General features: G+C 37.2%; 1 protein-coding gene across 1 annotated transcript in view; it reads right to left on the reverse strand.

The window, feature by feature from the left end:
• The window catches only part of Diaph3 (diaphanous related formin 3), a 447861-nt gene that overhangs the window by 133873 nt on the left and 297370 nt on the right, over positions 1-16618 (reverse strand). Inside the window, exon 25 of the mRNA XM_005366057.2 lies at positions 12872-13007. Within this exon, the coding sequence (XP_005366114.1) occupies positions 12872-13007 (136 nt within the window). The remainder of the gene's footprint in view (positions 1-12871; positions 13008-16618) is intronic.

Consider the following 16618-nt stretch of genomic DNA (forward strand, 5'->3'; position numbering starts at 1 on the left):
GAGATGAGGAGTACTCAGTGGTTCAGGAGATGAGCAAGACTTTATACAGTTATATCTTTGTACACCTGCGATAGCTGTCATGGCTGTAAAATTCCAATCTGTCCCAATATACAAACATGTAAAACAAACTTGACAACATGTCACATCTCGTCTTATGACTGCACTAATTTACTTTTCTGCAGGTCGGCATAAATAGGACACATACAAATGATGAATTCTTGTCCCTTAAACATGAATTATCTACATATTTTAGATATTCTTGCTGAACACCTGCTATGGAAACATGCCACATGAAAAGGTTCCTAAGACACTGATGTTGGATAAAAGTTTTATCTTCATGGGATCTATCAAGAAACCATGGGATGCTTCCCCTTTCTGTATTAAGAAGCAGATTTTATATTTTAAACAGGAGTGCCTATAATGATTGAAGTAAGATACATTTTTTCTTTTTCAAAAAAGTCCTCATAAATTTTTAGGAAGACAAATTCTCAAAACTTATTTTGTTCCAGAATCAATTGATTCCTTATCATAGCAAGCTAAAAGCATACAGGTTCACACACACACACACACACACACACACACACACACACACCCCACACCCCACACACATACACACACTTGTAATGTTCAGATGGAAAAATCTATGTCTCCAGGTATTCCTTCAATTCCAAAAATGGAAACAGTGCTAAGAGAGATCTCATTCCCTTCTCTTCTCACCTTGTCCTTGAGGAGTTGATGAATGAAAGTTGAGTCAGTGTTCTATTTCTGATATCTCAAAGTGCAGGCTTTAGGGTAAGATAATGCTAAACATAAAAATGGGAGTTTTCTTACAAAGGAGAGAAAGGATTCAGAAATAGCATTTCTTGCCACTCTCCTGTACCAAATGAATTAGCATTTCTGAACAAAGCTGGAGGATATCTCTTAGATTCTTCTTAACAGCTGTTAAATACCCACAGGGCCTTCAATGCAACACAAGAAAACTATGCTCAATGTCCTCAGATTGCAGGGTGGGACACTTCAATGTGTTAAAATGGAATACAGTAGAAAATTGCAAAACCGAAATGCCATGTTCCTTAGATCAAGCTCTATTAACATTCTTCGGAAAATCTCTCTCCTGGTGAAAGGCCAGCAGAGTTGGGGTACTTTCTTAAGGATGAAAGAAAGGCAAATTCAATGACTGTAAATGACATTTACATTCACTTAAGCTGAAAACAAAGAATACACACACTCAACAGTCACAGCACAATAGACTGTTGAGTTATTTTTAAAACATTTAAAAGAGTTAACATTTATACAATGAAAATATCCAATGCATCCAAAAAGTAGTGGCTACCATAGAAAGGCTCTGTTCCTTAATTGAAAGAGCATTAACAGTGCTGGTCCTTAAGAAACACCAAAATAAATAATAGAGGGACAAAAGTTCAAAAGTTACAAAAAATATTTTAGACTCATGTGACTCCAGCATCAAACATATTAAAATTAACATTGAGAAGCCAGAGGTCATAACTGCAACGCAGCAGAGATAGAGTCGCCACTGCTTCTCAAACTGGACGGGACCATGGTAGAAAGCTGCAGTTTTCTTAGCTGTTGCCCTGTGAATGAAAATAAACCTTTGGTTCCCCAAGCACTCTTCCCATAACTGACTTTGCAGTTAAGTTAAAAGGAGAAACTGTCACACATTTAGCATCTTCTAAGTAATTGCCAGCCAGAAAAGAGCTGCCAAGACTGTGGAGGGAATCTATGCTGCTTCCTAGAGCAGCGATCCCTCACACAGCACTCCTGACTGTTACTGATGGAACCTCTGATTCAGCACTAATTCCCCAAAAATGCTCTGCTTTGCAAGAGTTCCTTCCTGAATAGCACTAATAATATAAAAATAAACATGTAACCATCTAGATTGGACTAAAATTACTGTCACTTCTCCCCATTAATGATAATTATTATTGGAAGTTGCATTGTGACAATTCACTCCGCAATTCACTCCGCTCAGGCAATAACCTGCAACAGCAGCTAGTCATCCATGTTGTTAGTATACTACTATGTCATATTCTCCCTGCCTCCGGGCATTGCAGTCTGTATTAAGGCTGCCCTCAATATTAACTCTGTTAGTATTATGTTCCTTCTAATTTTCTTGAAGAACATTGGCTATCTGAGAAAGGAAGTCATCCAGGAAGCAATATTTTAAAATCCTATTACAAAATAATGTCTAATTTCATCTAAACACTAATGCCAATTCCTACTATTACAAGTAACATATAAATATTCAATTTCTCTGCTAAATTTTCCATGTTTGCCCTGGGGTATATTTGTGTGGCATCAAAGCCAAATACTAACTGAGCTGATTTTTTTTTTTTCTCTTCTGGAGATGATGGCTTTAGATTTTCATGGGCAAATGCAAACCTAGTGAATGGAACTCCTTCAGCTTTAAGGACTTAATGTCAGAATGACCCAAAATAGGGAGAGAAAAGAGATGGCCTATTAAGAAAATGATAAAACTTGGTTGCATCTCTGGCCTTCCGACCCACTGGTATTTCCATCTCTGAGGATATACAAATGGTACCATAGCAGTACTGCTCATGGTAACTGGAAAGCACAGTGCTAGCCTGGACCAAGGTTAACCACACAGCTCATCCTGCCAGATCAACACAGTCTAGAAGATCAGTTTCGTTTACTCAGAAATATGCTTAAATACTGGATTTTTCCTGAATTATCTTTGTCAATAATTAATTAGTTCTTTTTCAACACACATTGTCCATTTTTGCAAATGCACTGTTTGTGAGAAAGGGGAAAAATCTTTTTTTACTCTGTATCTTAAAAGTCACACCTTTAATCCCAGCACTCCAGAGGTAGAGACAGGCAGATCTCTGAGTTCGAGGCCAACCTGGTTTACACAGTGAATTCCAGGGCAGCCAGGGCTACACAGAGAAACCCTATCATGAAAAAAAGAAAGAAACAAAAGTCAAAGGATAAAGTCTAGATGGCTGATCGATATCATGAATCAGTAAGTGTTTTCTAAAGGGGAAGATAACATATTTTAACTGTATGGAACAGAGAAACAGCTGTAGATATAGATACAAAAAAAACCTGTGACTACAGGCAGCGAATGGTTTGACTCTAGGTCTATAGTTAGATGTATATTTTAACTTTTCCTATAAACAATGATGTGTCAATTGAGTATTACTCAGTCGTAAAACAAAACAAAACAAAACACGTCATAAAATTTGCAGGCAAATGGATGGAACTAGAAAAAAATAATTCTGAATGAGGTAAATCAGACCCAGAAATACAAACATGGTATGAATTCACTCATAAGTGTATACTAGATGTAAAAGAAAAGATAACCAGACCACAATCCACAGTGAGAAGCTAGGAAACCAGGAGGACCCTAAGAGAAACATATGGATTGCCCTAGGTAGGGGAAATAGTTGGAATCTTCTGGGTGGGGGGGGTGGTAAAGGAAAGGGGATGAGAACAGGAGGGAACAGGAAGGTTGAGTTGGGGGAGGGATGGGGTAGGAGCAAGAAGAGATATCTTGATAGAGGGAAACATTATGGGGATAGGGAAAACCCTGATGGTAGGAAAATTTCCAGGAATGACAAGGATGACCCCAGCTAAGACCTTTAGCAATAGTGGAGTGGGTATCTGTACTGGCCTTCCCCTGTAATCATAAAACCTTCATCCAGTAATTGATGGGTGCAGATGCAGAGATCCACATCCAAGGACCAGGCTAAGCTCCAGACGTCCAGTAGAAGAGAGAAAGGAGGGATCATAAAAGCAAGGAGGAGGACTAAGATCATGACTTGGAAACACACAGAGAGAGCTGACCCAAACTTGCAGGAGCTGCATAAGACCAAACTAGGTCCTCTGAATGTGGATAGCAGTTGTCTGGCTGGGGAAGTCTGCAGGGCCACTGGCAGTGCAACCAGGATTTATCCCTAATTCTTGAACTGGCTTTTTGAAGCCCAGTCTTTTTGGAGGTATACCTTGCTCAGCCTAGATATAGTGGGGAGGGCCTTGGTACTGCCTCAAAGTGATGTGCCAGACTTTGTTGACTCACCATGGGAGGAAGCCTTTCCCTCTCTGAAGGGGTGGATAGGGGGTGATATGGGGAGGGGAGGGAGTGGAACCTGGGATTGGTATGTAAGATGAGAAAAGACAATCTAAAAATGTAAACAAACAAACAGAAAAAAAAGAGTTAGGGGTACTGGAGAGCTGGCTCAGCAATCACCCAGACATTATGCATAAAGTGAAAAACCTCAGAACACTTCAGCCCTAATCAGATTTCTCTATCAAACCTCTTCTCTCAGTGGTGAGGGAACTGTGAGGAGGGTGCAGAAAGAGCATAAGATCCCGAGGGCGTGGAGAAGAAGGCCCTGTAACTCAACACTGTCAGAGCTCATATGAACTCATGGAAACTGAAGGAGTATGTACAGGGCCTGCACAGGTCTGCACCAGTATATTCAGACTCCAGTTCAGTGCTTTTATGGGATTTCTGGGTGCAAACACACGGGTCTCTGATTTTTGTGCCTTCCTCTGAGCTCTTTTACTTCTGTTTGTCTTGTCCAACTCCAATGTGTTAGTTTTGTTTCTTCTTATTTTATTATTATCCCTCAGAAGTCTGTTTATTTTCTAACACAAGTCAGAAAGGTGCTTTGGAATAATAAATCTGTATACTGTGAAGATGTGTCTTTGGCAAGGCAATTTCTGATTGGTTTAATAAAGATTTGAAAGGTCAATAACTAGGCAGGAAGAGCTTAGGCCAGATTTCCAGGTAGACAGAGAGGAAATGATTATGGGATCAGACAGACACCAGGGAACATGGAGAGGAAACAGGAAGTGCATCATGAAAGGAGGTAAAAATCCACGAAGAAAAACACAGATTAATATAAATGGGTTCATTTAAGTTATAAGAGTTAGTGGGACAGGCGTAAGCTAAGGCTGAGCTTCCATAACAAGTCTCTGTGTCATTATTTGTGAGCTGGCAGCCCAAAGAAAGGTTTGTCTAAGAAAGGGAATGAATCTGGACTAGGGGTGTGGATGGTGAGTGCAGGGCGGGGGGGGGCGCTGTAATCAGGATCTATTATGTGGGAGAAAACTCTATTTTCAATAAAAGGAGATGGGAGGAGAAAATATTTCTTTCTCTCGTAGAGGATCTGGATTTGGTTCCCAACACTCATGTGGTAATTCACAACAGTCTGTAACTTCAATTCCAGGGAATCCAGCATTCTCTTCTGGCATCTTCTGCCTCTGCAGGCATCAGGCAATGCATGGATTATACTTGCATACATGCAGATAAAACACTCATAAAGAAAAACTTTGAAATTAAAAAAAGACAGAAAGGCAGACACACACATGGAGAAACTTATTTACTTGGCTTATAAGATACCCTAAATTTAAGCCCCACTACAGGGGAAGAAGAAACCAGAAATAAACCTATAAGTAGTAAAGTTCATATTCGTGGTTAAGTGGATGACACAAACAGCTAAAGAGAAGCAAGCAGCAATCAAATCCATAGTCTCATACATGATACCTTACAGCAAAACCCATCTCACAATACGTGATGTTCAGACCACAGGGAAATGTAAGAAAGGAGCAAAGGTATATGTATACTGTAGAGCATAGCATAACCAAGGACTGTGTTCCTCTAAACAAATGTATCTCTGCAGCATGGATATTCTTATTTCGTGGGGTATCGTTATCAGTCCACTTCAAGTTTGACAGCCAAAGAATTTAAGCATTAATATTACGTTAGCATTAGCTTTCCTTTTCTCCAGCATTTTGCTCTTACAAATGTCAGGAAAAATGCAGTGGAAACATTCCTGGATTTATAGTCAGTCTTTTGTGAACCGAGTGGAAAATCTATTAATATGAGTGATCTCACAGCGATAAGTAAGATTGGCATGGGGAAACTAAGGGAGAAAAGAGAACTGGCAGGTGAAAGGGAGAGGAAATGAGAAGAATGGGGAGTCAAGGAAAGAAGAAATTGGTTTCAGGATATCTTGTGCTGACGACGGCTAATTGTTTTTGAAGATAGCTAAACCTGGTTCTTTTGTTTTTCTGGAGCTCCATTTGTTGGAAGGAGAAGAGGATGGTATGTGAACCTTACTAGCTACACAGAACCAATATGTACTAACGTGTACAAAAAAATTAATTCTTAAAGAATCTCCATAATTGAAGCTAAATCATGTGAATAAAAGAAATTTCTGCATACAAATGAAATATGGGTAACGTGAAGACACTTATGGAAGCTTTCTAACACCCCGAGGGCTCTCAGCACAGAGTTCTGGTGATGTAACATCAGAAAGGAAAACTTCATGTGCCTGAAATGCTAGAGGTAGAAAAGGTATTGCAGGGCACTCTTTCTAGATGACAGCAGGCTGCATTTGTGCCTGTTATTAAACTCTCAACTGTACAAGTTCTGTACCTTCAACGCTGGGATTAACATCAAATGTATGGTATGAGGGCCCTATCCATCTTCACCAGGATTATTGAGCACTGAACTCTGCGGGACTTTGTGCTATTTAGATCACAGAAGATTCTGTTAAGAAGTGAGTGGGACTGTGTTGATATGATCCTTTCAATCCTTACTACTGACACAAACACATCTTCAATCGTGAAAACCAAAATGGAACTTCAGGTAATATAGAGAAGCATGCCTCTGTTAAATACTCAAAATTTGCCAATCCAAAAAAAGTGATTAACTGTCTTAAAACCATTAACAATGGTACAAAAAAGATAGTTTTCCTTCTGTTGAGGTCACAAGAACAATTCTCAACCTTTTTATGTAGGTGAAGTCTAACAGCACCAATTACTAGTATTATTTTGGTTCTTCTCCCACCCCACGCACCATGGTTAAATCATCAGTTGTCAAGGAATAACATGACGATGAAAAGATTGTCTTTAGTCAGATGAAGAGAACCTGGGCTTCACTGACTGAAATTCTCTGGAATTAAATTAAATATTGTGATGAAAAGTCTCAAGTTTATTTTAAATATCACACGTGATAATAAACATATGCAGAGCCTGGAAGATTCAGCATGATCAGGGAATGCTAATAAAAGTAGTTAGCATGACTGTTCTATAAAAGATGGATGGAAGAAAAGAGAAACGCACCCAAGCCAATCCAATTTAATTTGTTCTACCATTCTACACAGAGAAACGACTAAAGCCATTGCCTTATTTATATGCATCACTCACTGGTAACATTAGAAAATTGAGAGCACTACTGCAAAAAAAAAAAAAAACTAGAATCTGCACAATTATGGAAAATAACCTCAGTTTTATGGCCTCTATAGAGGAGAGGGTAACTGTCAAAGCCTTTCTGAAAGCAAATACACACATAAACTGTGTATCTGTTGAGACTGCAGAGACATTCCTAAGTGGTGTTTATGCAATATGCATTTCCTCTAAAATGGATGCCTAATTGTTTAGCTGTTCTAAACTGTGGAATGGAAAACAAAGGAGCAGTTTTGGCCATGTGGGTAAACAACAGATTCCTAAAAGCTAATTATCCGTTATTTAATAGACTGAGGCTGCACCAAATGAGACATTTAAGCCTAATAAATAATAGGCAAATTGTAACCTAAAGACTAAAATATAGGGGCTGCTAGTATAGGTTTTATTGCTCCATTAAATAATCTCTTATTTACTTCCTCCCCAAACATAATTATACAACACTGAGTCCATTTCAAGGCCATGCTGATGTGCTACTGAAAAATTATGTGAATCACCTTACACATGCAGGAAATCTTAAAGCGTAAGATTTGAATTCTATTATCAAATGCCCTATTTGTTTCTAAGATTAAAGATGAAAATGGAGTTTGAAAAAAGTATATAATAACATAAATCCATTATTCCTATTTGTGTCTTCCTAGAAATGATTACATAAGTACACATACCAGCTGTGTACTTGAAGCTAAATCCGGACATCAATGTTAAATACATTATATAGATGTTTTGTATTTGAGTGTTTTCAAAATTAAATAAAATTCAAATTTACACATTATTCTAAATTCACATGGGGATTAAATAAAGACAGTTTAAAGTTCATTTGTTCTTTTGTTTACAAGAATATGCAAATATTTGGCAGAAAACACGAAACCTTCCTATGTGACTATCTGAAAGCTCCGGCTCTTCACTCTTAAAAAAGAAACAGGGGAACATGACTTTTACATGAGGAAATGCTGAAGGAAGACCCTAGACTCTCGTTTTCAGACTGACTAGTCCACGGGGTTTTCAACATGCAGTTTCCTGCTGGAAGAGCTCTAGTTAACTTTCATCCTATGAACAAAGCCCCATTCTGGAAGGACAGGGAGAATGTGCGCAAGTAGATCTGAACCCAGCTGCCATTCTCCCTCCAACGGCAGTCATCATGGAGGGTAGGTAAGAAAGAACAGGATTTAATTACTCCACCATCTCCGTGATGAGAGAATTTGCATATCTGTGAAGAATCTAAGTTCTTTTTGCCTGGTGGAAATACTAATCTCAGGAAACACTATGGGAAGAAGGCCCACGTGGCTTTATGACAGAGTTACAGGAGTATTCTCTTGCTCAGTCACCTCAGGAGTAGTGTCTTACACACAAAAATAAGATGAAATAAAGTCCCTCATCCAAAGCAGTAACAAATACTAATATAAATCCAGTAATTCACATTTTCACACTATTTTTATACCAGCACAGCCAGGCTAAAGGCAACTATAATGGTTTGCAAAGTAGTATATTCTACACCATAGCCATACCTGCAAATAAAAACTTAATATAAATTTTGAGCTGGTCATCAGAAGATGCTTAAAAGTGTGAAGTCCACAAGCCATACAGTGAAGCGTCAGAGGAAACACACCATAGTGTTTCCCTTGTTATATAATACTTCCCTTGTTATATAAAACCAAATTCTGTCAATATCAGTTCCTAATATCTATATTAGTAGATCAATAAGAGAAAAGCACAGCATAGTTTGCTAATACAATACTGGAGCTCAGACTTGTCACCATGAAAAACAAGGAACATACCCAATGTATTTTCTCTAAGAATGAAATCAAATGCTGTTAGGCTAAACTTCTATTTCCATTGCAGAAAGTCTTCAAAAGTTGTAAAAATAATGATTTCAGAAAATTCTTATTCTACAGATATTAGAAAAGGTAACTGTGTTTGATTCATTTAGAAATAAGCAGCAAACAAGTAATAAATACTTTTGATTACTATATGAATTATTTCCTAATGGTGGCCATTTTCAAAGACTGATGATCTGAACGAACAATCATGTCTTTACAAAGAGAAATATTCAGAATAACTGTCATTTATTGCTTTTGTTAACTTTGGTGAGAAAACTTTTACATGCTATCTAGATTGGTTTATGTCCCTACACTCTTTAAACCAAAACAAATGTCTAGAATTTATCTCCCAAATCTCCAAAGGTCTTCAAAGGTAGTTTCTAACATCACAGCTTTCTATTTTATGCATCTTTTATCTATTGATATTTTGATATTTGGATATTTGTATAAAATACAATATATCCTGGTTATTGTTTCCCCTCCCTCTATTTTTCCAGTCCCCCCCTTCCAGATTCACCCACTTCCTGTTTTTCCTTAGAAAACAAATGAGCTCCTATGGGATGACAGCAAAATATAAGAAAAAAATAAAAGCTACTATGTGAAAATGGGATAAAAGAAGCAAACAGAAGGAAAAGAGGCCAAGAAAAGGTGCAAGACACAGGTGTAGATGCAGGGACCAACTTGTTCCCATACTCAGGAATCTCATGAAAGCACTAAGCTAGAAGCCATATACATACGTCCAGGTCCTGTAGGGGAAAAAGAGAGGGAAACAAAAAAGTGTGTGTGTGTGTGTGTGTGTGTGTGTGTGTGTGTGTGTGTGTGTGTGTACAGAGTAAAAAATAGAATAAAATAAGAGAAATAAAGGAAAAGGGAAAAGCCCTGATGTGGCATTATGAGATTGTGTCTGGTTTAATGAGATTTTTATAAATCGATATAACCCAGCCTAGGCTCAGAAGAACATGGAGATCCCCCGGAAAGTATCAAAATGAGCACTCCATATGACCTTAATATATCCAAGGCGTTTAAGAAATCCTACCAGGCGAAGACATTGCACTTATTGAGACACATTTGTCATCATCTGCACAAGGTATCTTGGGAAAGACACTGCAGAACAATTGATAAAAATAACCTAATGGGACAAAAATAATGGGCTCCATGATAAACAAAAGAGGCAACGGAGACCTTTATTTTTATTTTCTAATTTTTGAGATAGGGTATCACTATACAGGTAATATGGAAAGAAATTAAGGCAAAAAATTGTAAGACAACAGAAAAGAAAATTTCACACACCCACACAAACGCATGTAAAAGCACACATGCCAAAATATATAAAGGAGAAAATTTAAGATATTTACAAGGCAACTTAGTTGTTTACAACTGGTTAATATGTAAACCAACAGAAAAGGTTAAGGCAATACAATTTGTAAAATAGGAAATATTAATTAACTATAAGTATAAATGACCATCTTCACTGTAGTCAAGCAAAAGCCAATGAAAATTAAAAATAACTTTTTAGTCTATCTCATAAAAATGAGAACTTTCAACTAATGCATACCCATAATTAGACGTGGAATGTTAGGGAAAATTAGAATATATTTGGCAATATATTTGGCAACATGCATTTTAAGTCTTAAATACATCCTTCTCTGTTCTGTTTAATAAAATAATTCAAACATTTTCTGACTGTGTAAGGCCAAGTATACTGTTCATATTGAAGAACTAGAGAAACATTTCTATTACTCCCTTACTGAATAATATAAGCCAAATTAGGTATGACCTAACGAGGGGAACCCATGGCAAGAATTAAGAATAACATCAAATACTAAGTATTTAGTAAGACAATGTGGACATTCAGGTGCATATTCACTAGGATCCCGGTTTGTATTCAAAGGTACTGAAGAGACAGTGTGCCTAAATATGAACAGTGAATCCTGGAAAGAAATAATGGCTAACTGCCTTCTGATCTACTCTTGTTTAGGTGGATTTTATACTGCAGAAGTAAGTCATTGAAGGTAAAAAAATAAATTTGATCATTCAAAAATGGAAATTAAATTGTATGGAAATAAAAATGAATATTATTTATATTCTGTTGAAAAGCCCATTAAAAAGTTCTATCAGATGTCAGTTTTATGAACTGACATAACAGCAACACTGAGAGGCTCTTTGTCCCAGTCGCTCAGTCCAAATCTCAACAGTATATATAGTCCATCTACCTTCGACTATCATGTCGATGACTTTTAACATGGTGAGCAAATGTTCAAACAATATAATGATGTACCAAAAATTAGGCTAAGATTTTAATTCATGATTATTCCAGAATAATTTTAACAGTCAATAGTCCACTTTTCTGCTATTCATTTTTGGTAACACTTTCAGTAATTCCTTGAACTTTTCTGAATTTCTATCATAAATATGCAATTAGACTTAGATGACTCTTCCCTTCTAGAAGAAACAAATATGCTACGCTACTATATTCATTTTGTTCTAAAAATAAAATATGACTATCAAAATGCAAGTAAAGAGGATAGGGTAGCACCCTCTCCTGTGGGGAATCCTTAGCTGCATTGCTTCTTCTGAATTGTGAGCTACTAGGATTTAGCAATGAAGTTAATGGATTTTATATTAAAACCTTCAATCCTTAGTGCCGTGGGAAACAAAAGTCAAATTGTTAAGGTTGACAATAAAACTACAACCTAATATGCTGCTTTCCTATTTAGTTGTATCTTCCTTTTTTCTTTTATTGAAAATAGAGGTTTTTATATATTTTTAATATAATATATTTTGAATATAGTTTCCCCTCTCATCTCTAGCTCCCCTCCCATCCCCCATCTAGATCCATAACTTTTCTCTCTGATTATAAAACTAAGCGGCATCTAATAATAATAAAATAAAATAAGGTAAATAAAGAACAAACAAATCAGAAAATGACTCTTTTAACTTTATAAAACAGATAGATGTTTCTGTAGGGTTGTATTCAAATTTTGTCAAGTTTTTCAAAAAGTTTCCATTACGTTAGAAAGCATACCATAAAGTAAGTAGAGAAAACAGCACAGTGGGCACACATCTTCCCCCAGTAGTTTGCCCCAGCTTCGGAAACTACCCTGCTTAGTCTATAAAGCCCTCCATCTGTCACCCCAGGCTATTTTAACTTACCTGAAGACACTGTTTTTGTTTTTTTTTGTTTTTTGTTTTTTGTCTGTGAAGTTTCAGCAGGCTCAGAAGAATACGGAATTATGCTGACAACAATATTGTCATGCATAGAAAAATCAAGTCTCCAAAGATTTTTTTTTTCTATAGTTACTTGTAGGGGTTACAAATTTGTAGGGTTTCCATAGCTGCCACTCCAGTCTCTGTCTCTTTTGTCCTACCAACCTCGCCTCCCCCTTAGTCCTTCCTTTCTTCTCTTTTCAGTTTTAAGGACTGAACTTAGTCTCAAGCTCACGTACACCAGCAAGAGTGACAGCCCCAGCCCACTTGAAGTCTCTCTTAATCAGTATCATCTTTTTCTCTTGCCTATGCTGCATTCACTGGAAGAAATCAATCCATGTGTCAATTTCGTATGGATGTAAATGTATTAACAGACAGGCACTGTTACAGACTTGTTACCCAAGTAATACTGAAGGAAAGAGAATCTACCTACAAGTCTTCCAGAGAGCCAACACCAGAAGAAAGACAACATACAGTGATAAACCGAAGAAGGAAGGAGCCTGAGGAAAGATCTGCTCGATGGTGAGGTACAGAAACAGGGAGTCCTATTTCCTTATTCGATGAAGCACCACATGAATGTGTCCACCGCATGGACGGGGCTCGACAGGACTCACCAGTTTTCATTTCTAGCAAACGCTTTTTCTCTAGTTGGCGTTCGAGGCGTTCTTTCTCTGCTCGCTCTTTAGCTAGTCTGGCACGTTTGTCCTTTTCTGCCGCTTCTCTTTTTTTGATGTTTTCATTTAACGCTTGCTAATACAAATAAATTTTGAAAAATGATTAATTAACCAGTGATCCACAAGAAAATTATCTAAAATCAAACACAAGTTCCAACCATGAGTTAATAGTTTGCAGATAAATTAGGTCTTAAATGAGTAGCAGTCATATAATACATACACATAAACCCTTGTAAAATATGTATCTATAAATACCCTGCTAGGCTTAAAGCACCTGCATGTAAATGGAATTGCCTAAAAGGGAAGAGACGGAAACTAAAAATAAAAAGGCATTTAATACACAAATCGAATCAGCTATCATATAAAGAGAGTCTTTAACTCTCTAAGAGTCTTCCATATTTTCTCTTTTGTAAGCATTTCAACTTCAAGGGAAGCAGTTGAAGAAATGATAGAAAAGGGATGAACTCCCCATGTAATGGTCATATAGAAGAGTGGGTTTTCATATAGAAGAGTGTCTCATAAAGATAACTGTATAAATATTTGAGGTCTCAAAGCCAGATCCTGCGACTGTTGATCAAAGCCAATAACATGCTAATGAAAAGATCTCAATGGATATGTGATTAGTTAATTAATTTCTTATTTCTAAGTTTTATACCAATCAAGAAATGCCTCTCATGTGGCATTAGTGAGAATCAGCAGGTAAGGGTAGAATTTTATAAGTGCCAACAAACAGCATGGCATCACATTACAACAAACAGACTGTATTTTATCTAAGTGTCAATGAAAACAAACAGGTTACAATTACCAATAATATTATAAAAGTGTACAATTAACCTATAAGTAAGTAGCTTAGTATTTTTCGTTTAAATGCAGTTCTAGAAATTGAACCCAAGGCTACTGCACAGCAGGCAAGAGTTCATGTGCACACCCATGAACCTAAGGATCAGATTCTGATGGCAGGCATCTTCCCTAATAGCCCTCACCCTTATTTTTTGAGACCAGGTCTCCTGCTGAAACTGGAGCCTACCAATCTGGTTAATCTGACTCACAAGCGAGTTCTGGGGCAAACCAGCAAGCACTGGGGACCTGGTTGTCTCTGCCTTCTTAGCCCTGGGATTAAAAGCACTCACCACTGTGCAAAACCCACCTTTTGCTTGAATACAAACACAGGCTTGATAGGTAAGTTTTTGGCTGACTGAGCTATTTCTCAACACTTGACCATCTTTTTAAAACCCAGAGATAATATCAGTTTTTTTTATAAAAAGTTACAAATATTATTGATGAGAACAATGAAAGAAAAACTCTAAGAAAGAAACACAAAATATTAACCTACTCACCGTTAATTATAATATATATACTTTAATGAGATGCTAAATGAAGGATAGGGTGAAGGGACAGAAGAGAGGGAGGAAACAAAGGAAATGATGAAAATATGTTAGTTTCTTTCTTTGTAATAGAACAGGCAGCAGGCAAATATAAGAACAGAAACATAAAATATAGACAATACTATCAGTCAGAAAAAGGAATATTGAAAACATCCTTCTTTTCTACAGCTACTGGAGGGATTACTATTGCTTGCTATCTCCACTGTCTGCTTGTCTCTCCTTTTTCTTCTCAAAACAACACCCAGACAACTTAGAACTTCCTTTAAAAAAAAAACACCAAGGATGGAAATATATATATATATATATATATATATATATATCACAACAACTACTGAAAAAAGAGGCCATGAATTCAAAAGAGAACAATGAGGAGAATATGGAGCATTTAGAGGGAAGAAGGGGAAGGGGGAAATGCTGTGCTTATAATTTAAATAAACAGAAGAGGTCAAAATCATAAAAAAAATTTACCCTAAATAAAGCTACCTCCGGTTTGATTACAGCTGAATTATAAAAATCAAAGAGCTGGCTAAATGTAGTGGTTTGAATAGGAATGGCCCACATAGGCTCATATACTTGGATGCTTAATCATCAGGAAGTGGCGTTATTTAAAAGGATTAGAAGGATTGGAAGGTGTGGCTTTGGAGTAGGTGTGGCCTTGCTGGAGGAAGTGTGTAACCGGGGGTGCACTTTTAGGTTTCAAAAGTCCTTGCCAAGCTCACTTTGTTTCTTTCTGGATATAGGATATAACTTCCAGTAACTGCTTCAGCACTATGCTTGCTGCCATGAGAATAATGGGTTGATCCTCTAAAACTGTAAGTAAGCCACCAATTAAATACATTCTTTTATAAGAGTTGTAGTAGTCATGCTGTCTCTTCACTGCAAGAGAGCACTGACTGAGGTACCTTACATGGAACCTTCTCCATAAGGCTGACAGGCTGATTAAAATTCCATTTAATTTGGAGAATGTTTCAGGCCCAGAGCCTAAATATAATTTATCATGGGCTATCTTTAGTCAAGATAAAGTAAGGAATGGCCATTACTTGCCCATCTCTCTGACCTAACATCCTTGTGTTTATAAGATATACTTTAGAATGCACAAGTATACCATCAGCTTCCACAAAGCAAAAGGCTAAGAATATCGCCTCATAGGATGAGACCTATGAACAAAGAATCCTATCTGCTATGACCCACTCAGCGTTCACAACACTCTATTTGAAGTGTCTTGATTTATGACTTTCTTATTCAGTTAGTATAAAAAGTTCATGAACCCATCAGATATTGAACTATATAGAATGTGGAGTAAGCAGATTCTGAATTTCCAGGCTATGATCATACATATGTGGCTCTAGATATACTATTTTTATTCCTCTCTTAGTGGTGTCAATAATATTTTTGCATGGGTAAGTGAAGCCCGATGACTTAGGACTTTCCAGGCGCAATTCAGAAGTTTTTAGGCACTAAACTGTGATGTTGAACACAGAGGTGACAGCACTAATCAACCACCTTCATTCCACTGTCATGTCTCAAGTGTGAGTCATTCTGGGAGATGGAGGCAGTGCATCCTGCTAAAGCAAATCCTCTTCTCTGTTGTTAAGAAATAGAAAAAGGAGAAAGCATGCCAGTCTCACTACACCCCAGATTCTTTTCTGTAACACAAACTGCTCTCCATGTGGCTGGTGAGTGAGTCTTATCACAACCTTCCGTGAGAGTCGAGGTTCGGGAACTCCTTCTCTGAATAATAAATGATTCTCTGTATCTGACCTATTTTCTTGCATCTTCTGCCAACAGTCAGTACGGAAAGTCTCAAACTCTTCAGTATGTAACCAATATTAACACCAATTACTATTAATCTATAAAATGGTATTTACAATTTTAGATGCTTTTATAGGTAATTCTGTCAAAATTCAAACTGGATTCTGATTGCCAACTCTGGAAGAATGTGGTCAAGTATTTGTACTGAAAACAGGGGAGCAGTAAGTTGCATTTGAGAGTGGGTGTATTTTCACGCTTTCAAGGCTGTATATGCTAAGTATGGGACAATGGCAGATTTAAAAAAATCAACATAAGCTAGGCAGGTAGATAGGGCAATTCCAAAACAAATAAACAAACAACTGAATAATTAAAGATTCCTCAACAATAATTGCTTTAATGTACATATGTGTAGCCATGTATGTTAATGCATAAGGGAGACAGGTTAGGAAGGGTGTATTGAGGTAAAAAGCGTAAACATTGGGATCTTGGGAGCTCAGTCCAGTGCTCCAGTGTGGGTCTCTGTCTCTATCTCCATCCATCACCAGATGAA

The sequence above is a fragment of the Microtus ochrogaster genome, unplaced genomic scaffold, assembly GCF_000317375.1.
Source record: "Microtus ochrogaster isolate Prairie Vole_2 unplaced genomic scaffold, MicOch1.0 UNK6, whole genome shotgun sequence".
In the NCBI taxonomy this organism is placed as follows: Eukaryota; Metazoa; Chordata; class Mammalia; order Rodentia; family Cricetidae; genus Microtus; species Microtus ochrogaster.